This window comes from Triticum urartu, chromosome 5A, assembly GCF_056163025.1.
Source record: "Triticum urartu cultivar PI428250 chromosome 5A, HENAU_Tu73, whole genome shotgun sequence".
NCBI lineage: Eukaryota > Viridiplantae > Streptophyta > Magnoliopsida > Poales > Poaceae > Triticum > Triticum urartu.
In genome coordinates, this window is record NC_141877.1 from 493,494,113 (window position 1) to 493,516,650 (window position 22,538).

Sequence of the window (22,538 nt, forward strand, 5' to 3'; positions counted from 1 at the left end):
CTGAGGGATCTGATCGTAATTCGCTTCGTCAATTGGCGCGCCAGGCACATGCGACATTGGTTGGAGACCTAACCCGGTGCGGAGAATCAGAAAAGTTCGGCAAGCTCCCGCCATGCCAATGCCTCACGTTTGGCCCTTTTGAGCTGGTCTGTAATGCCCTCGATGCGGCTATATCTCCCACGTGTCGAAGCACGAGTTAGAGGCATAACCGCATTGAAAGCAATGTCGCAAGTGAGGTAATCTTCGCAACCAACCCATGTAATACATAAGGGAAAAAGATACATAGTTGGCTTACAATCGCCACTTCACACAAATACATGAATAAAGCATTACAACATCCAAATACAATCAAGATTCGACTATGGAACCAAAATAAAAGAAGAACCCCAAATGCGACAAGGTCCCCGATCGACCCCAACTGGGCTCCACTACTGATCAACTAGAACGAAACAAAACAAAGGACAAGATCTTCATCGAGCTCCTCCTGAGCTGGGTTGCGTCATCTTCACGGACTCATCGGCACCTGCAAGCTGGTTTTGGAAGTATCTGTGAGTCACGGGGACTTAGCAATCTCACACCCTCGTGATCAAGACTATTTAAGCTTATGGGTAAGGTAAAGGTATGAGGTGGAGCTGCAGCAAGCGACTAGCATATATGGTGGCTAACATACGCAAATGAGAGCGAGAAGAGAAGGCAAAGCACGGTCGAGAAAGTATGATCAAGAAGTGATCCTAAAACAACCTACGCCAAGCATAACTCCAACACTGTGTTCACTTCCCGGACTCCGCCGGAAAGAGATCATCACGGTTACACACACGGTTGATGCATTTTAATTAAGGTCAAGTTCAGGTTTTCTACAACCGGACATTAACAAATTCCCATCTGCCCATAACCGCGGGCACGGCTTTCGAAAGTTCAAATCCCTGCAGGGGAGTCCCAACTTAGCCCATGACAAGCTCTCACGGTCAACGAAGGAATAGACCTCCTCCCGAGACATTCCGACCAGACTCGGTATCCCGGTTCTACAAGACATCCTCGACAATGGTAAAACAAGTCCAGCAAAGCCGCCCGATGCGCCGACATCCTGATGGGAGCTGCACATATCTCGTTCTCAGGGCAACACCGGATAAGTCAAGCTACGAGTAAAACCAGCCCTCAAGTTTCCCCGAGGTGGCCCCGCAGGCTGCCCATTTCGGACCAACACTTAGACAAGCACTGGCCCGGGGGGGGGGTTAAAATAAAGATGACCCTTGGGCTGGCCTAACCCAAGGGAAAAAGAGGCTAGGTGGCGAATGGTAAAACCAATGTTGGGCCTTGCTGGAGGAGTTTTATTCAAAGCGAACTGTCAAGGGGTTCCCATTATAACCCAACCGCGTAAGGAACGCAAAATCCGGGAACATAACACCGATATGACGGAAACTAGGGCGGCAAGAGTGGAACAAAACACTAGGCATAAGGCCGAGCCTTCCACCCTTTACCAAGTATATAGATGCATTAATTAAATAAGATATAATGTGATATCCCAACAAGTAAACATGTTCCAACAAGGAACAACATCTCCATGTTCCAACAAGGAACAAACTTCAATCTTCACCTGCAATTGCCAATGCTATAAGAGGGGCTGAACAAAGCGGTAACATAGCCAAACAACGGTTTGCTAGGACAAGGTGGGTTAGAGGTTTGGTTCAACAATATGGGAGGCATGATAAGCAAGTGGTAGGTATCGCAGCATAGGCATAGCAAAAGAGCGAGCATCTAGCAAGCAAAGATAGAAGTGATTTCGAGGGTATGGTCATCTTGCCTGAAATCCCGCAAGGAAGAAGAACGAGTCCATGAAGAAGACAAACGGACGTAGACGAACGGGTCCTCACAAATGCGACGTTACCGGAACCAACCCGAAGAAGCAAACACCAGAAAGAAGCACACAACATAGTAAACAACCAACACGTGAACATGGTATGATATGCGGGATGCGGTATGCGATGCATATGCATGATTTGACAAGGAATGATTGAACCTGGCCTCAACTTGGAAATCCAAGTGTGCCACTGGAAAGGTGAGATGAAATCGCTTGAAAACGATATAAAGATCACCGGAATCGGAGTTACGGTTTGGAAATGGCAAGCAATTCAAATATGGCACCGGTCTGCGATATACAGCAAGTAGCCATCAAATGCAACAAGTTAAATATACTACAGCACCCAAACATGGCAACAAAATACATGGCAGGGATCCATACAAGATGCTTAACAAAAGACTAGCACTGAGCTACGGCCAATTCATCTATTAACAGGTTCAAACAAGCATGGCAAAAGAGCAATTGGTAAACAAATTCAGACTTAGTGAAATTAACACAAGCCTGAAATTTCAGATCAGATAGCACTCTTTGGAGTATGAAAACTATATTCTACAGGACCTGAACATGGCAAAGTAAAGCATGGCATGGAGCTACTCAAAGAGCTTAACAAAAGTCCCTTAGTGACCTTGAGCCAAAAGGGATCAGAAAATACATTTACAAGCATGTGAACATGGCAAAAACATAAACAGATCACAGACTTAGTGAAAAACTGGAGCATGCAAATCAGATATCAAGTAGGCATGTATACGAGCTCGATGCACTCACTACAGAGCAAGACATGACAATCTAAGCATACACCCAACAAGAATACACATTATACAAGCTAGACATGGCAAGAACAACAACGTAGCATGCACGGAACAACTACAACATCCTCGGCAAAATTGCTAACAAGTAGACAATCTGCCCAGATTCATGAAATGACAAAAGTAGAGCTCGATAGACTCAAGCTAGGGTGCTCCATAATTGCAAACAAAGGCATGGATGGGTAGAGCACTACAAGATTACCAAAACATCCTTACTGATCATCCTCAAAAGAGGCACGGATCACTAGGAAACAACATGAACATATGGCATAATGAGATAAACAGATCAAGGACTTAGTGGAAATGCTAAGTCCCTGAAATCAGCATTAACGAATGCACCACTTTGCAAGCTTGTGCTAGTCACCACACACATCACAAAAATACATGGATAGCAGCACTGTAAAGATGGCATGGCATATAACAAAACACATGTAGAGCATCAGGGCATATCATGCACACAATAATCATGGCAAAAATGACAAATAGCTATTTGGTGCAGCAGATCTGACAATTAACTCAAATAGCACTCTTCCAACAGCATTTCGGGCATCTAGATGATCTTAAATGAAAATGATGCAATGAGATGAAGTGATGTACTCTCTGAGACGAACATTTTGATATGCTATATGCTCAAATCGAAGTTACGGATGCAAAGTTATGATGCGATGAACATGGCCATATGAATCTAGGAATTTCGGGGAGCTAGTGAAATCTCGAGGAGAAAAAGTCAACCTCTCAGATCCGGATCGGGGCGGCGCGCGAACCGAGGCTCGTCGGAGATCCTCGCCGGAGAAGAGGAGCGCGGTGGCCGGCGTCATGGGAGCTCGCCGGAGTAGGCAGGGGGCGGCGGGGCCGGCGACGTCGGGCGGCAGCGCGGCGATGCACCGGCGAGGTGAGGCGCGGCGGTGGCTCGCCGGCAGGAGGCAAACACGGCGGCTCGGATCGGCGAAGTCGCCGACGGGAGGAGGCGCGGCGGCCGGCGCAAGTGCGGCAAAGGGCGGCGCGACGAGGAGGAGAACGCGGGCGGCGGCGCGCGGTGGCTGGGCCGCGGGGGCCTGCTGCGGGCCGGGCGGGCCGGCGCGGTGCCGGGCGGCGGGAGGACACATGGCGAGCGGCGGTTGGACGCGCGGCGGCGGGCGGACATGTCCGGCCCGGTGGGACATGTCCGGCGGCTGGAGGAGGACGGAGACTAGGGTTAGGGTAGGGAAAGATCCGAAAAATTCGGGGGAAGCCACATATTTATAGGTAGAGGGAGTTAGGAGAGTCCAAATGAGGTGCGGTTTTCGGCCACACAATCGTGATCGAACGACCGAGATGATGGAGAGGGTTAAGGTGGGTTTTGGGCCAAAATGGAAGGGTGTTGGGCTGCAACACACACGAGGCCTTCTCGGTCCCTCGGTTAACCATTGGAGCATCAAACGAAGTCCAAATGGTACAAAACTTGACAGGCGGTCTACCAGTAGTAAACCAAGGCCGCTTGGCAAGTCTCAGTCCAATCCGGAAATGTTTAATCCCCACACACGAGAAGAAGGTAGAAATGACCACCGGAGGAGAACGGAACGCCGGATTGCAAAACGGACAACGGGAAAAATGCTCGGATGCATGAGACGAACATGTATGCAAATGAAATGCATATGATGACATGATATGCAAAGCATGACACGCAAGCAATGACAAGGCAACAACAGCGAATAACTGGAGGACACCTGGCACAACGGTCTCGGGGCGTTACATGGTCGCTGATGGGTCAGGAGAATTCCTCGACATCTCGCCCTCGTACCTCGTCGATCACGTGTACGATGAGCAAGGGCAGGCTCTGGGGATCTACGATGGCCTTGGTCACCTCATGCGGAGACACATCGTACATGCTCCTCGAAGCCGCAAGCCCGCTCGCAAGGCCTCCGTGAACATGATATTCATGATGGCGGATACATGCTGAAACCACAAACTCGCGCGACGTAGAAAACGCAACCAGCAAACGGCTTGTGTGGTCCCAGGAAACGGTGACCTCCGACGTCGGGGATCACCCCGAAGACGTCATACACCCCGGCAAGCACACCTAGGTGTTAGATCCAATCGTGGTGGGCTGCCTCCTCTCACGCGTCTTGATGGATGGAGGCAGCGGCCTCAACATTATCTTTACCAACACCCTAGAGAAGATGAAGATCTCACTGTCCGGTCTACGGAGGCCAGTCGTAGGCTTTCATGGGGTGGTACCGGGCCGCCCAGTCCGCCCCCTGGGATGGATGGAGGCAGCGACCTCAACATTATTTTAGAGTGTAGACTCACTCATTTTGCGCCGTATGCAGTCCATATTGAAATCTCTAAAAAGAGTTATATTTAGGAACAAAGGGAGCATATGCTACCATTTTCACTTCGCGAGATCAAATAGGTATTACTCTTCCCCTTTTTTGCTCAACTTATACAAGCAATTTCATAATCTTCTATGCTCTTTAGGTTTCATGAAATATGCAAGTGCTTCAGGTTCTGTTGAGGTATTTGAGTATGCAAGGTAAAGAGTTATTGTATTATTTGCTTGATTTGCTACCTTTTACCTACGAAATTATATTTGTGAATAAGTAAATCTTTGTTATCCCCTTCCAAGAACCATTATGTGAAGACCTTTGAGATTACACCTCACACCAATGAAATGATTTATAACATAATTGTCCTGCTATTTGTTATAACTAGAATAGAAATAAAAGCACTAAAATAGATCTTACCTGGAGAGCTATGTTGTTTTTCCATAACGCTTACATGTACATATGAACTCCTTTTCAATACTTTTTGTGTTGTTTATAGCATTCGGTAGATTTTGGTTCTATTGATGTCATTGGTTTACTGCAATATATGTTATGCTCTTTAGGTTTCGTGAAATATGCAGTTACAGTAATATCTTTAGTTCAGTGCAATATATGTTATGATCAGATAGTTGAATTAGTTTAGGTTATTTAAATTTAATTTTTTGTGTTACTATGTTTCGATCAGATAATTGGCAGCCAGAAGTTTTGTCTTGTTTCTTTATCAGTGCTTCTACATTACAAATTCATTTTATTTGTTAGATGAAGTATGTCCGTTGTTAATTGCTGCAGAATTTCTTGGAGATGGCTTTCTATGGTCGTGAATCTACTAACTGATCGGAACCATCACCTCTTCTACATCTTTGCCCATCTTGGGTTTAGTTACTTGCAATACTTCTTCTACATCTTTGCCCATCTTGGGTTTAGTTACTTGCAATACTTAGTTTTTTGTACCACTAAACGTAAAAGTATGTGATTCGAATTCTTGCTTCCCAAGAGAAGTTTGTCCATTCTTTTGCAGCATTGCACACTTGGATTTCTGTACCTGTTTGTTATATGTCTATTCATTCATTATTGGCAAATCATGTCCGCCTTCAGCTGGATTCTCTTTATTATGCATCATGTAGCCATACTAAACACAAAGGACTTTATGCATGCATATAGAATCTTCTCACCTGGAAGTCTGTATTTCACACCAACTATGTGGGCTGCAAAGGGATTATGTAAACACGTTGTTCTCTATAATTTTCATGTGATGTATGTAGTATCTTTGTATCTTTGTATTTACCGCCTTGTGCTAAGATCACTTCTGCATATACTATAGCTATCACCATTTAAAATGGTTGTTCACAACTGGTTGCCTGCGTGTGGCAATGCTGCGCCACCTAGCCGAACACCCCCCCCCCCCCCCCCTCTCTGTGACCACATACAAAGAGAACATGTGCTCTTACTTTCATTTTTTGGCCTCTAAAGAAACAGAGAAGATGGGAACCTCATTTTTAGCCTCTAAAGAAACAGAGAAGAGGGAACAGAAAATAAAATGACATGCACGGCGTAGCAGGTAAACTTAATTTGGTTGATCAAGTGTCCTATCCAATTTCACATGCTACCATTCATAAACAAATTATAGATCTAAATTGGTTTTCTATCTTACCACTGTCGTTGCAACCAAATGGAGGAAGCACTTCGCCTTACTGCTCTACATTGAAATTTCTTGGATTTAGGACCCTACGCTTTTGTTCCTCCACAAGTCTTATTGTTGCCCCATGTATATCTTGTGACCATGCCATCCTCCCTATGCATGTCAGAGAGAACAACTAAATGCATGTTATATCCATAACTTTTTTATCCCCTAAACGGTGATAGTTATGATATATGTTTACAAGATGCTAAGATCATCTCCATGAACATCTCAATGTCCTATTTGTTGGCCCGCCGTTCGGCGGGCAACGCGCGCCCCCTATCTAGTAAATATAACTAGGGGCTGTCACATCACCTCGGCAAGAACCTCCCGGGTCTATCAAAGCACCCGAAATTGCTTGTCCCACGCCGCCTGTTTGGCTTGCGCCTGCCCTTCCAAAGTTCGTCTTAGCCATAATATGCACCCATTTTTACTTGTGACTTTTTGCTAAGGTGGATTGCCTTGCGTTTCCGCATATTCGGCTAAGCGTGTAACATGAGCATCTCTGTGATTGCTACTTCTGGGGTCACCCAAGTTAAGTACCTCAGGTGGGAGAAGCCAAAAGCTAGCAGTCACAAAACACGAAGCCGACCGGCACGATGGAAGAGAAAATGTGAAAAACGCCCTTACGGGGAAAACACTAGACCTGATCCTACTTCGCGAGCCACGAAATTCTTGCCCTTCTCAATAACTAGTCGACAACATGAACATGTCATAAAGATCAACATCTCAGGCAATGAAACCGTTCGAGGATTTCGCGGGCTCAAACATAGGATGCATTAAGCACCCGCGAGTCCATTCTCTGTTCGACTTGGGTTTAGACCAATGTTGCCATGCACCATGGGTTGTTAGTTGCGGACGCGCGGCGTGCCCGCGCGCGAGGCATAGGGCGCGGAAGCTGCAGCAGCCCTCGAGGCTGAGGTGGCGGAGGCAAAGTCGCATGCCGCCTTGGCCGAGGAAGCCCTCAGTGACCACGTCCTCGAGAAGCAGCAAAGGAGGACAACACACACCCTCGCCCGGGAGCAAAACCGGGCGGTCCGTGCCATGGCCGGACCCTCCCCCCCCCCCCCCCCCCCCCCCTAATAGAAGGAGGAAGGCAGTGACGAGTAAGACAACTCGGGCAGTGAGCAGATCCGGCTCGATCCATTTTGCGTCTTTGACCGCTACTTCCACGACAAAGACGACAAGGGCAGCCGTGGATGAACTTTCCCCATAGTTTTAGTATGTAGAACATGTCAATATTTGATAGTCCGATGACATGTATGATGTAGTAGAGTATGCCAATTTTTAATAGTCTGATGGCATGCATGATAGAATAACCGAACGTTGTGGGGGGGGGGGATTGAGATGTATTACGAAGAGTTAAGTTTACATTGCATGTGATTGTATGGATTTGAGGGTTTGGGAGAGTACCCGCTTGTGAAAGCAGACATTTAAAGGATGACCGATCATTATTCACGAACGCTTCGGAGGACGGATTAGCTAGATCCGGATATAAAGGATGACCGATCATTATTCACGAACACTTAGGAGGACGGATTAGCTAGATCCGGCTGTAGATGCTCAAAGACCGGCAGATCATGAGGCCAACCGCCACACCGGTCACCATAACTTATTTACACAGTAAAGAACGTGACGCCGCAGCTCAAATAAAAAGGACACAGCACCCTTTTATTTGGTATATATCAAGCTTTGCACTGATTTTGCAGCCTCACAACAGCGGCCAAATCACAGCGAATACCAATGATCCTAACCTTGTATTTCAACTTCTTAATCACCTGTAAGAAGCTTATATTATAATCTCTCCGTTCAAAAATACAGTACGTATATGTTTATCTTTAAGAAGTAAAGCTTCTTAATGTTTCCCCAAGTTTATAGAAAAAGATGTACATTTGTAAGTACAAAATAAATATCATTAGATATGAAACCTATATCAGCAATGTTTCCATATTTTATCTATTCGGTATCACTAATGCTGATAAACTTACCAAATTTTACGATTTTCGACTTTTTGAAGAAAAAAAAATTCCATACTCACCATATATATTGTTAGAACAGAGAGAGTATCATAAAGGGTACGTGGCAACACACGAGCCTACTACTAGTTACATGTTAAACATTGGGTTTAGGGTATATAACCCGGGGAGCAGCAGCAGCAAGGTTCCTCAACATTATTATAATTTAACTTGCAGATGAAGTTCGAGATCATGACACCGGTTCAAGGCTATGGCATCTGCGGCAAGGCTCCACAACATTTAGCTTGACTCCAGAGGGAACTTTTGGCTCAACATATGTCCTTATAGCCAAGAGGCCTTTACGAGCTTCCACCATAAAATCCCCGTGCAACAGCAAGCACTTTCCAGTATAGTTGGATGAACAGCTATCCCAAGGATGTCCTCGTGTGGTGTCCAATGTAAGGCACTCAAGTGACGTCGTATTCTCAATGATATGGCATGTCAGCTCAACTAAGCTCTTCGCAGAGGAGAAACCAATGATCTTCACTGTCTTAAGGCCATCATGGCGGTGTCCTGGCATCTCCCTCAAATGTGATGTATTATCTCCCACGATTGATTCATGCAACATTTTTACCTGCAACACCTAAAGATGACAGGCCAGATAGTTGGATTAATAGTTCCATCATTAAAACTAAATAATCTTGCAGGATGGGCAATGGACTTACGTTCACGACAAGGGTCTCCAAGGAAGGAGAAGCATCAGAAAAGGATATCAGAGAACAATAGTCGTAGGTTGGGGAAAATGCCACTGCACTAAGATCAACACTCAAGTACTTAAGATGGAAGAACTTGCTAGGTAGCACTGGTGTATCAATCATCTGGACAAAGATATCTCAGATCAATCATACTATGTATATCAACAGATAAAGATTCCTAAAGATTTAGTGTATACCTCATGAGATGAACATATGGTAAGAGCTTCAACATATTGCAAGCTAGACGGAAAATCAGGACAAACATAGCTGACAGCACCGGGAAATGACATGACAAGCTTCTTCAATTGCAATGCCACTCCAAGTGGTAGCTGTACTTGGGTGTGACCCCTAAACTGAAAATTAGAAATGTTTTGAGCTTCTATCTCTATAAGCTGCAAGCTGCAGTCAAACACTTCAAGACATCCAAGTTGTCGCAAATGAAATGGTATCTTCAAGCAACTTATATTATTGCAAAGTCTGAGTCGCACCCGTTGCAAAGCAAACGAATTGTGAAGAAGAGACCCCAATTGGTCCCCCGTGATGTCAACATCACACAACTCAAGTCTTGACAAGCTTTTCAAGCACAACCCAGCAGTGGAAGAGAAAGCACAACAAGAAAGATTTATATACCGAATCGAGCTTCCACTCTCATTAGCTAAAACTGACCACGGAAAGTTGTAATATCTTCCTGACTTTCTAGATAGCTGAATAGTGAGTTCTTCAATCCCCGGTGTAACAACAGTCTGAAGCCAGCTATCAAGGTTACAGACCTGGTCATTGTAATAACGGAAAACAATCTCGAGTGTCTTTATGGCCATGCATAAGCGGTTTTTTAAAATGTGGTCGACTTTGCTGGTGAAATTTCTCGCTATTTCATCCTCTCCACATGATCTTTTATCCATGCCCAATGCTTTCATACTGAAAGCAAGGTTTGGATGGCATCTCCAGAAACGTTGAAATGCATTTGACACACAAGCAGCTCGAGCAGCATCTCGCATTGGCAGTAGGGAATATATATGACACCAGTCGACAGGGGCGAATTTACCGTACGGGCACCCTGGGGCACGTGCCCGGGCTCCACCCCGTCAATTTTTTAAACTATAGCGAACCTTCCTAGGCATCGTATGCGTCAAAAATGCTCAAAAACAAGAAAATACGATGGAAAGTACGTAAACTTCTCTAACTGGGCCAGTCTGAGCGTTTTTCTGCAGTTTGGCTAAGCAATCACATGGACCACAACAACCAGTAGGCCTTGTTTGCTTGATCGATCCATGAATGGACTGAAGCAGAATCGATCGATGCCTGTTCGTTTTCGTGCGCAGGAACGCGAGATCGGAGTCGCGACCTTACCATCTGCTGCGCGGCTGCGCCTCCGACGCGGCGAGGGCGCGATGCAGACCGTCGCCTGACGGAACCCGGCAGCCAGATTAACATCGGCCGGCGAGATTGCAAAAGAGATCAGAGATAACACGCGGCCAGGCCTCGGCTATGACTCCGGCGGGCGACGGTCAAGATTGGAAGCACAAGCGCGGGCGCCACAGCGGCGAATCCTCCTGTACCACCAGTGAGAATTCAACTCTGGCTCGATCGGACGTTGGGTCGTCAGCGTCGACACTAACCACATGAGCAGCGGCAGGCCGGCAGCGAGCGCTCAACCCGTTGAAGGGTATGACCAAGAGAAATCCAGTAGCAGAGCGCCAACAATTAGGGCTAAAGGCAAGTGGCAACTAGGTGAGTTATTTGATTTGGTATTGTATTCAAGTTTTTATTTACTTCTTTGATCTATAAAACATCAGTGCATATATTGCACATGACATTTATTCAAATATATGATACTTATCGTGTTTGATAGACCAAAGTAAATTTTAGCTTACGAGATGCCCGGGCTTTGGCAATTCGCTGGCTCGCCACTGACACCAGATATCCTGCATGCACAAGAATTTGAGAAAAGCTGAACATGGTCAGGTATAATTATTTCAAATGGACAAAATAAATAAAGAAAACCATGTCGAGTAACATTTCAGCCCAAGTGCTTGCACATGATTGCAATGCTATACATAGGCACACCGTGCAATTGTGCTGACTTCTGAGTAAAGGGCGGTTACTTTCCTAAATGTCTTATTAGTGGTTCTAAAAGAATAGTCTTAGTATCATCTAGTTACCATGAGTGAAACCATTGTATTCCATCGAACTCACATATACTCACGTTCATGACGAATGGCGAGGCGAGTTCATAGACACAGTCACAGAGAGCACCAGACACTAACTTCATAGACACAGTCACACAGCCTAACTTCGTAATGATAGCAAATTAAATCATTACTTATGCCGAGCACCAGCCACTAACACCAGGATAAAATGTTGCAGTGTAGTAGCCTTAGCAGCCTAGCACTAGCAACAATAGCGACATATCCAAAGATATTCCGTCCAAATTGACCACTTTTCAGTTCTACTAGTATGAAGACGTGTAACTCACATGGTCCTAAACTCGCTCATAATTTTGGTGTGACCATGTTAACTGGGTATATAGAAGTGCAAAACAAAGAAGGATAGAGATAACTATGCCACCGCAGAAGAAGTTTCCTCTATAAAACAAATATCATTTCACTACAAGAATGAGCAACTGAGCTTATATCATTATTTACTGGTTAAAGAGCCCAATGTCAATTGGACTAGGAAAATAGTGCAGTCAAAATATTGGTCTTTTATAATGGAAGGGAGTTGTATAAAAATAACATCATAAGTCAAATTAGTAGTAGATATAGACACTCGGATATATATACTGTAGCGAGCATGGGCACCAAAATGGTTATTTGTCTGAATTAAATAATGTATCAAGGAAAGGACAGGGCCTCTGTAGATACACATATGGAAGTTCTATCATGAAGATTGAGTTTTAACTGCCAAGGATGGCATGTGCTAGGCATGGAAGAAGCTAACAGTAAGTTTGGCTATTTTTAATTTATTTTCTAAACAAAGTTTACGGTCGAAGGACCCCGAAGCTGGTATAACATGTCAAACTTTGTTACATCACAACCCATAGGAGGACCCTAAAAAAATAAAACTTAGTCCTTCACTTTTGCACACAGGACTTGGATCAAACAAAAGAAACACAATCGAGTCTTGGAGCTGCAGCCAGTGTATGAGGAGACGATGACTACGTTATCACCAACAAAAGACACCTTACCAACACGAGCAGAGCCACTCTCAACTTGTTTGCTGAGGACACCCGACCAAGGCGGCAAGGGGGCGAAGGGCCTCCAAAATATGGAGGTTGAACAAGGAGGCGAAGGGGATTGGCGTCAGGCCTCGCAGCGGGCGATCAACCCTCAACACCGCATATAGGAGTATTTAGAGTACCAGTATGCATAAATAGCAGGACACTGAATCCAGATTTCAGACCATAAAACCACACCAAGAAAAACACAAGCCACTGCTAAGAGAAGTAACTCTATGAAATCTACCCCTCCTTACGAAGACAAGAGGGGATCTAACACTCATGAGTCATGACAGACATTTTCCTGCAGGCAGTTTAAGAAAAAACAAAGCTACTAATGCAGTAGGATTGTGGCAGGTTGCAGCACTAAAAGATATGCTCATACTTAAATATTTACCAAGCACAGTTCAACCAATTAGTATAGTTAGAGCATTCATAGCCCATCATCATCGTTTCATGGCGTACCTCTGGAAGATGTGGCCCAGGGTATTGTGTTTCACCACCTTGGGAACTATGATCTTGTTTGCAGGTTGAGTCCTTTCTGTCAACCTTTGAATCAGCTGGTCCATCTGCAATACATAATACATGATTGCAGGTGGAAAGTTACAAGGAAAAAAAAGTGAAGCATGCATATGCACATGCTGAAACAGAAATCGTTTTTCTTGCCCAACTTTAGTCAACAGAAATAATGCTTTTCGAGCTAGACACCCAAATTTCAACTAATGAAAAAGGCTTTTGAATGACCATATAAATTGGTACAAAACATTGCAATACCACCCAAGTATCTCCGCGGTGCTCAAACAAATAAAACAAGACAGGGGAACGCATAATCGACAGGGTGCATAGACAGTCAACTTGGGCTCCCCTATGTTGTGTTGCCAAGGAGAGTGAATTGCAAAAAACCACCACATTTGGGGCTTAACTTGCAGAAAACAATGTGGTCGCTAATCATTTGCAAAAGCCACCGCGGATTCAGTAACAGTTTTGCAGATTGCACTGAACATGTCATTTGGCTCGGTTGAGGGCGTTTCCGACATGTGGGGCCCAATATGCGTGACATGGCGTAACGGACGCGCTGACGGCGCCGTTTGCTTAAGACAAACGCGGTCGGGTCGCCAGAGACAGACCACCCGCGCCCGACCACATCTCGCTCGATTTCTCTGCTCTCACGCTCGCTCTCTCTGCTCCCACACTCGCTCGCTCCCCTCCCATTTGCTCCTCTCCTTTCCGGTCACCGCCGTCCGCCGTCCGCCATGGTGTCCTGGACCGACAGTGAGAGCACTGACGGCTCCGCCGCACAGTACATCTCCTCTGACGACTCCCCTGTCAAGGTCAGAACATTCTATTCCTCATTTCTGTTCTAGGGTTTGTAGGGTTGAACATTTGCTCGATTTGAACACGGTTTTGTTGGATTTCTCAGATCCCAGCTACAATTGATGAGCCGTCGTTCGAGGGTCTTGCTGATGACTTGAATGTGATTTGTGAGCATGGGAATCCAGGGAGGAAGTATGTTGCATTTGAGGGGATAAGCACTGGTAGGAGGTTCATTGCTTGTGCCACTGAAGTAAGTTTTAAGTTGTGTTTGCAGCATTCCAATTCTTGTTCTAGGGTTTGTAGTAACTGTTCCTGTTCTAGGGTTCATAGTTACTGTTCATGTTCTAGGGTTCATAGTCACTGCTCATGTTCCAGGGTTTATAGTTACTGAATTTAGTTCTAGGATTCATAGGTAGTGTTCTTAGTTGTAGTTTTCATAATTATTCGTCATTAAATGAATGTGATTCTGGTACATTAACAGAATCAGCTATTTAACTGAATCTGTAAGTAATGTCTGTAATTTTGAACTGATTTTTTCTATTGTAGGGTGTTGCAAATTGTGGATTAGTGCAGTGGGTAGATGAGCATTGGCCAGAGCATCTGCAGAATGCTATTCATAAGCTCTGGCTTATGTATGAGCATAGCCAGCATGAAAACAGGATGGCATGCCTGGAGCATTCAAGCACTGTACACAATCTCACATAGCAGGAAAAAGAGTTGTAGGAGACATATGAGAAGCTTATTGAAGATATGAACAACCTCTTGGATTATAAGGATAGCCAGCCTGAGGTAAACCAGAAGAAGGGTGCTGACAACATTTCAGTTAGTGTGGAAAGCAGCATGACAAAGGATGCTGAGATAAAAAAATTAAAGGCTGTTGTTGACCAGTTAAAGAAAATTCATGTAGCTCAAGTCACTGTCATTAGGAATTTCAAGTTCAACCATCTTAAGGAGAAGGAAAAGTTGAGCTCTGATAAGAGGACTTTGGAGATTTTCTATGCTGACCTGAAGAAAGAGAAGGATGACCTGAAGAAAGAGAAGGATAAGCTGGATTGTTGCATTGCTGAGCTGATGAAAGTGAAGGAGAAGTTGACCATGGAGAAGAGTACTCTTGCTTCCTGCATTGTTGAGCTCAAGACAGCAGGTGATAGCAACAAGAGGAAGCTTCACCAGATTAAGGCTATTTGTGATGAGGACTAATTTGTGTTGCTGTCTGACCATGTGTGTCAATGATGTCTTTTGTAGTAGCTATGGAGGAAAGCTTGTAATGTGTTAAGCTTTATTGTGGTGAACTCTATTATGTCTGTAGCAATGAACCTTGGATTGTATGTTGTTTGTGAGAGTACTATGTTTGTGATGAATTATCAGCTTTTATTAAGTTCAGTTTGTGATGAATTAACAGCTTGGATTATAGCAAGTAAATAGTGAACATAGATAGCAAGTTCATAGTGCATAGATAGTCTGACATAGATAGTGGCATACTAACATAGATAATAGCTGCATAGATAGTCTGACATAGATAGTGGCATACTAACATAGATGGTAGCTGCATAGATAGTCTTACATAGATAGTGGCATACTAACATAGATAGTAGCTGCATAGATACAACTGACATAGATAGAACTGGCAAACTAACATACTGACGAAACTGAACTTTTTCTTCTTCTGACGAAACTGAAGACAGCATGTCACTCCTCCTTCTTCAGCATCTTCAGGCATAGGGAGCGCCGCACGTCATTGTTGTTCACCGCTGCCCTCTTCTTCTTGGCCGGCGCTGGCTCCACCACATCTTCACTGCCGCCCTCCTCTTCTTGCTTCACGACGACGAGCTCTGGGTTGTCGGCGACCTCCGGCAGCTTATCCACATCAATTGGGCTATTCTTCTGCCCCTCGACGGCGTGGAGGACGGGCGCCAGGAGCTGCACATCAGGCTCGTCGTCGGAGGAGTCGGAGGAGAGTACGACGACCTCGTCCACCTCGTCGTCAGAGGAGTAGCCGTCAGATTCGTCAGAGTCATAGTCGTCAGAGGACTCGGACTCGGCGTCGGAGTCGTCGTATGGCCCGAGCACCCATGGATTGCGCCTCTCCCAGTAGGCGTTGTTGATGGGTGCTGGGAGAGCGAGGACAGCGTCGGTGATGTCATCCGCGGCGGTCGGCGGCGTGGTGGATGAGCGGTACATCCACCAACGAGCGCGCTGCCTGGGGTCGGGGGAGCGCTGCACCTCGCGCATCGCCCACAGGAGAATGGTCGCCGGCGGGACGGTGCGGCCGGCAAGGAATGCACGCCGCCTCTCGGCAGGTGTCATCACCTTCACCAGGCCGCGAGCATGGTTCCTCAGCATCGCCAGACTGGGGAACCAGCGCACGATCTCCCTGTACTGCGCGCGCAGCTCGTGGTTGTTGCCGGCGAGCTCTTCGATGGCCAGCTGCCAGTCCATGGCGACGGCGGTGGGGGTGGCTGTCGGCGGTGGTTTCGACGGGAGAGAGGGGGAATAGGAGTGGGCGGTGCGGGCGGCGAGTGGGCGAGTGATCGAAGAGAGCGGTAGGTGGACACGTAGTAAAGGCAGAAACCGAAACGACTAGTTATACTAAACGGACGTTCACCACGCTGGCAGCCTCAACGCACTCTCAACACAGTGCGTGCCTAACTAAACATAAGTAAAATTGCGGATGCTACTAAAACAACATCACTAGCACTATCCTATTGGTATTGAACCCCTGGTTACTACCCACTGGTCCTGGGTTCGATCCCCAGGCCAAACTATTTTTGTGCAATTTTTTTTGGATTTACAAAATTAATATGTCAGTAACTTCTTAGGGTTTTTATTTTTGTGCAATTTTTTTGGATTTAAAAAATTAATATGTCAGTAACTTCTTAGGGTTTTTTCGACTCCGAGGCACCCTACATGCCCAAGTGGAGACATTTTGGATTTTGTCGATGCCGAGGCACCCTAAATGCCCAAGTGGAGACATTTTGGGTTTTGTCGATGCCGAGGCACCCTAAATGCCCAAGTGGAGACATTTTGGGTTTTGTCGACGCCGAGGCACCCTAAATGCCCAAGTGGAGACATTTTGGGTTTTGTCGACGCCAACGCCGAGGCACCCAACTTCTTGCAACACATCATAACACATCATATCAACAGCATGAAAACTAAGATCATCATCATATCAACAATGAAACTATGCTCATCATCACAACAACATAATGAAAACTTCTTGCAAAACATCATAACTAATAAGTTCATCATCATAACCAGAGTATCATAGTGCATCACAACCATTAGGTACATTACATAGTCCACCACTTGTACTTGAACTAACTGGTTTCAACATGAAATTCTTAATATTCTTCATCACAAACTAGCCAAAAAAGGCTGAATTAAACATGTTTCAACATTACATCACTTCTTGCTGCCTTGAGAACAATTGAACCATTCAGACATCTTGTATGATGGCTTTCTCACTCTTCCAGTACCTGACAGTCTTGGTGGTATGAATATTTTCTTTGCACTTGACCTAGTAGCAGTAGCAGAAGATGAACTAGGCCTATCAGCAGCAGCAGAAGATGAACTTGGCCTTGTTGGAGCAGGAGCAGAAGGAGCCGCCCTAGGTACAGCCCTAGTTGCAGTCCTAGCTGCAGCTGGAGCTCTTGCCCTTGCTGCTGGTGGAGCTGTCCTTGGTGTTGCACTGGTTGCAGCAGGAGCTCTTGCCCTTGCTGCTAGTGGAGCAGATGGAGCTGCCCTAGGTGCATCAACTCTCTTGTTTTCCTGCAGTGACAACATATAGACAGATTAGAACATAGTATTAAATATACACAAGATTTAACCTGCAGTGACAACATATATAAACAAGATTTAACCTGGTGTTGGTTCTTTCTCATTGCTAGGGCTGGCTTCAGATTTTTGTGGCAGCTAGTGTACCTATGCCCTGTCAAGTTGCAATTGCTGTAGGTTATTGTTGCCATCCTTGAAGTATCTTTGGGAGCTGGCTTCTCAAACTGATTCTTTCTCCTCTTAGTCTGCTTCTTTCCTGGATTGTCTCTGAAAACTGGTGGCTCTATGTCAGGGGTCCCAGTATTTGGCCATAGATCAGGCCCAGGCACAGGATACACAATTGGATTGTAGGCTGCTTGGTACATTGGTTTCTTGAAGAAATCACTAACAAAATCTTCTGGATGAAGTTTTGCCTTGTTAATTGCAGAAACACCATGCTTGCAAGGAACACCAGTCATGTCCCATTTGCTACACCCACATGTGTGCACTTGCAGATTTACTGCATATGTGCTTTCTCCACTGCTAACCTGGTATAGATCAGGTCCTGCTTTGATTGACTGACAATATCTAGCATGGTGTTTTGCTTCTTCTAACTTCTCAGCATATGTTGGGCATATCCGCCACTTGGCTGTCTCAGTCTTGGTCCTATTGGCATTGAACTTAACTAGCAATTTTGTTCTGATGCCATCAACGATGGTTTTAATTGGTTTCCCTCTCACATCAAGTATCATTTTTTTGAACACTTCACTAATATTGTTAACAACCAAATCAGTTTTATAATTCTTGTCCATGGCATGTCTAGCCCATGTATGCTTGGGTATCTTTCTAAGCCATTTCCAAGCTGCCTCACACTCTCTTTTCATGCCTTCCATTGCTTGTTAAAAACCATGCTCAGTATATGAATAACTAGCCTGATCCATATACTTCTTTAACTCTTCACCTCTAAAGCCAACTGTTTGAAAGTTCTGATAAATATGTCTAAGGCAGTATCTTTGAGGGCAATTTGGGAAGACATTGTTTATGGCTTTAAGAAGGCCCTGTTTAAATAACTAGTGTTCAAAATATAGTATAACAACACACTATTTGACAGTACTAAGCATGGTAAAACTTCAGTAAAAATAAGAATTATGATGTATGAGGTACCTTTTGTCTATCAGATATGATAGTGTACTTGCCATACTTTCCTGACTCATCACCAAGAGCATACTTGAGCTGGGTTAGAAACCAGGACCAGCTGGCAATGTCCTCCTTGTCAACAATAGAAAATGCAATGGGAAAGATGTTGTTATTACCATCTCTTCCAGTTGCAGCCAATATTTGTTGCCCTGTTGTCAACTTAACAAAGCAACCATCAACACCTACAACCAAACATAACACATTAGCACCAAACATAAACAAAAGCAATGGCAAATATGTTGGGAAAATAATTATGCAAGTACCTATGAATGGTCTACAACCATTTAGGAAGCCCTCTTTACAAGCATTGAGGCACATGAACAAGCCATGAAATCTAGGGTTTTTGCTAGGATGAAGCTTTAAATGCTTTGTTGTCACAATGCATCTACTTCCAAGATTGGTATCCAGCACAGCTTGGAGGTAATCCCTTATCCTAGTGTATTGTGCCCTCTGATCTCCTTGGACAACTTCCTTAGCTGCTTTCCTTGCCCTGTAGGCCATGTGAATGAACACTTCAATTCCATGTTTTTTCTTCAAATTGTCAATTATTGCCTGGACTGGTGTGTTTATGTCAGACCTTAACTGTTGCTCACACTCATGTGCCAACCATCTTGCAGTGACTTTGGTGCTCTCTCCAACAGCAGGACAGTTGTGGTACAAGTTCATTTTCTTCATGCAAAATGTCTTCTCATGTGCAATTTTGGAAGCAGCAATGAAAAAAGGACAGTCATCTGTACTGCAAACTACAATAACTCTATCTGAGCAATTCCTATGAAATGAGTAGTTCCTGTTTTGTGAGATGTGAAATGTAAGGAGTGCCCTCCTGAACTGCTGGACATCTAGGAAACAAAGTTGCTTGATAAATTGTTCTTGTGGGTTTTCCCTCTCCTCATCATACCAAACCCTAACTTTATTCTTTTTGGCCCTGCTCTTCCTACCATTTGGTAGCTTAAATGGTCGAAGCTGAGCACAATCATTCTCTTCCTGACTTAAGTCACCTGGGTTGCTCTCCTCATCAGATGAAGATGCCCAGTCTTGCTCTATGATTTGATCCAAACTTGCATGGGATCTTGTTGTTGGCCCCTTCCCCCTCCTCTTACTTCCTCCTGTGCTGCTGCTTCCTCCTACACTGCTTCCTCCTCTCAAGCCCTCATCTAGTGGCTCCACTTGTCCTCCCTCTTCATCTCTTCCTTCATTCCCCTCCTCCTCATCTGGCCCATATAGCTCTTCTACATCAGTGTCTCCTTCAAAGTGATGTAGTGGATCATCCCTATGCCTCTTCATTGCCTCCAACCTAGCCAATATGTCCTCATCTTCAAGATCTTCATCCTCACTTTCACTATCAGTGAACTCCTCAGTAAGCAGCTATGGGAGTTTTCTTTTTGCTGCCTTGTACTTCTCTCTTTGTATCATATTACTCCTGTACCTCTGAATTTCTTCATTTCTTTTTTGCTCCATCATCTGCTCAATGTGCTCTTGCTCTTGGTCTGTCTCCATGAAATACTCATGCCTCTCATTACCATTGTCCAAAGCAAACTCAGGTTCACTTGGGCCCTTTTGCTTCAACAAACAAGAGCTCTCCTGTGTGTTCATTACTTGGACTGGCTGTGGTTGGGGTTTCACTGGACTGGGGAAAAGAACTCCTGAATTGTCTACCTCATAGACAACTGGTACACCTATTTCTGACAAAGGAACCTGCTCTTCATAAGCATGACCAATGTTCAAATCAACTGGTCTAGGTGCATCACTTCTCATAACTGTAATGTTAACAACATTCTTTCCTTTACTAGCTATGTGATCCAACATTTCTTCCACCTTGTCATCATCAGTTAATTCTTCCATTCCTGACACCCCAGCTCCTGGATCTCTAACATAATACATAAAATCCCTTGAACTATAGCCTTCTACCTCTATTAGGGCAATGAGATTCCAGAAGGTTATGTCTGATAAACCGATTGTTCTTTCCAAGTTATCTCTGTCTAGGAAATGGAAGCTCACTTCCCATTCTTCATCATCCAAGCTACAAATTCAGATAAAATGCATTTAACAGTGTTCACAATTATTTTTAAGAGGTCTCATTGGTGGCAACAGAAATTCAGTTTAGAGTATTAAAATCCAGTTAACAGTGTAAACAAAATTCAGTTAACAACATACAATTATCAATAAATTCAGTTAACAGTTAACAGTGTTCACAATATTCAGTTAACAGAGTTAAAATTGTTGGCAACAGAAATTCAGTTAACAGTGTTAAAATCCACTTAACAGTCTTCATAAAATTCAGTTAACAATATACAGTGTTCAATAATTTCAGTACACAGTTAACAGTTTACTGAAAATTCAGTTAACAACTAACACTAACCCTAATGCTAGAACCCTAACACTACAACCTTAGCCGTACTACAACTACCCAAGAACACCAACCATAGAACCCTAACACTACAACCCTAACCCTAGAATACCAATCAGGGAAATGACAAAGGAGGAGGATGATGACTTACTCCACACCGCCGAAGGAGGAGGCAAAATGGTGGCTGCCCGTCGGATTGGCCTTCACCGCCTGGGCGAACGCAGTAGCCGCCGCGTATTCCAACGACTTCGGCGGCGACGGCGGTTGGGAAAGAGGCAGCGCGCTCGACGGATTGGAGCTCCCGCAGAACTCCGGTGGATCTCCAGCACCGCCGCCCGGACCTATAGTAAGAGGTAACTTACTATGGGGTTGTATTTGCAGGTGATGACTTTCCCGCTGCATCGACATCACCCGATTGAGCATCAGCTGACCTAGGGACGAGACCTAGGGTTAAGAAATCTCTATTTGGATCTCGCTCTCGCGAGTACGGCTCGGTTTGGATCGAACACGACCGCGGGGCTTGGAGGAGACACAAAGGGAGGAGAAATGCATTAACTGTTTTTTATTGCAATTGATCGTATGCCCCACCGTTACGCTGTGTCTCCAGACGAAATGCCAAACATTAAAAATAAACACCTATCTTTCCAGATGACAGAAATCAGAGGGTGAATAAGATAAAAAAAACTGAACAAAAAACAAAATGATAGTACCCCATGCAATCTAGAATGCCCAAAAATAATTAAAATCTTGTCCAAAAACAAGCTGCACAAAAAATTCTGATTTTTTTACAGAAATAAAGAATAATCATAGTAGTGTACTATTCGAATTTCATCTGATTCTAGAAAAGGGGCAAAGAGAAACATATTTCAAATTTCTGTCCAGATTTTTTAAATTTTGATTAAAAAATTAAACTGTCCAGAAAAATGTGAAAAATTACAGAAAAAATAGAAAACATAGTAAGTCACTCTTGAGTTTTAGACAATTATGCACAAGTACCAAAGAAAAAATGACATTTCAAAATCCAGATTTGTTCCAATTTTGGACAAAAAATTTCAACTCCACAATGGGCGAGGTGGAGGATGTTCTCGGTGGAGATAGATTAGGGGGATTGTATATAATAGCATCTCTAGCCGTTGGCCCCCCAGGAGGCGCTAAAAATCGGCGTGGGGCTTTCGGATCCCCAGCCGCTGGCCCCAGAGTCGTCCCCAGAAGATAACATTTTTTTACACAAAATAGGAATTTGGCTAAAGTTCGGCGGAAATTACATTTTATAGCATAGTTTTTATTACATAAACAAATTTAATGTTATTCTATGGCGCGAAGAACGCGGTGAGCTTGGCGAAGTCGCCGTCGTC

The 22,538-nt window shown here is 44.6% G+C and overlaps 2 protein-coding genes across 2 annotated transcripts; both read right to left on the reverse strand.

Annotated features, from left to right (window-relative positions):
• Window positions 1–8,850: 8,850 nt before the first annotated feature.
• On the reverse strand, window positions 8,851–21,612 carry LOC147972210 (uncharacterized). The gene is made up of 5 exons (XM_087521363.1): window positions 21,546–21,612; window positions 13,023–13,141; window positions 9,553–10,380; window positions 9,326–9,478; window positions 8,851–9,243 (listed from the first exon to the last, which is right to left on the reverse strand). Exons 1-5 carry the CDS (start codon window positions 21,604–21,606, stop codon window positions 8,851–8,853), a joined length of 1,554 nt encoding a protein of 517 aa, XP_087377489.1. The 5' UTR covers window positions 21,607–21,612.
• Window positions 17,289–18,391, reverse strand: LOC147972211 (uncharacterized). The gene is made up of 2 exons (XM_087521362.1): window positions 17,747–18,391; window positions 17,289–17,654 (listed from the first exon to the last, which is right to left on the reverse strand). The coding sequence occupies exons 1-2, from the start codon at window positions 18,389–18,391 to the stop codon at window positions 17,289–17,291; spliced, it is 1,011 nt and encodes a 336-aa protein (XP_087377488.1).
• Window positions 21,613–22,538: the final 926 nt, after the last annotated feature.

Excerpts from the sequence above, each read along its gene's own strand:
- LOC147972211 (XM_087521362.1), bottom strand. The coding sequence starts at position 18,391 with ATGATACTTGATGTGAGAGGGAAACCAATTAAAACCATCGTTGATGGC. Across the intron at positions 17,655-17,746 it reads TGAGAAAGAACCAACACCAG|GAAAACAAGAGAGTTGATGC; the intron begins GTTAAATCTTGT and ends TTGTCACTGCAG.
- LOC147972210 (XM_087521363.1), bottom strand. The coding sequence starts at position 21,606 with ATGCTCAATCGGGTGATGTCGATGCAGCGGGAAAGTCATCACCTGCAA. Across the intron at positions 13,142-21,545 it reads CCTGCAAATACAACCCCATA|ATGGACCAGCTGATTCAAAG; the intron begins GTAAGTTACCTC and ends TATGTATTGCAG. Across the intron at positions 9,479-9,552 it reads CCATATGTTCATCTCATGAG|ATGATTGATACACCAGTGCT; the intron begins GTATACACTAAA and ends ATCTTTGTCCAG.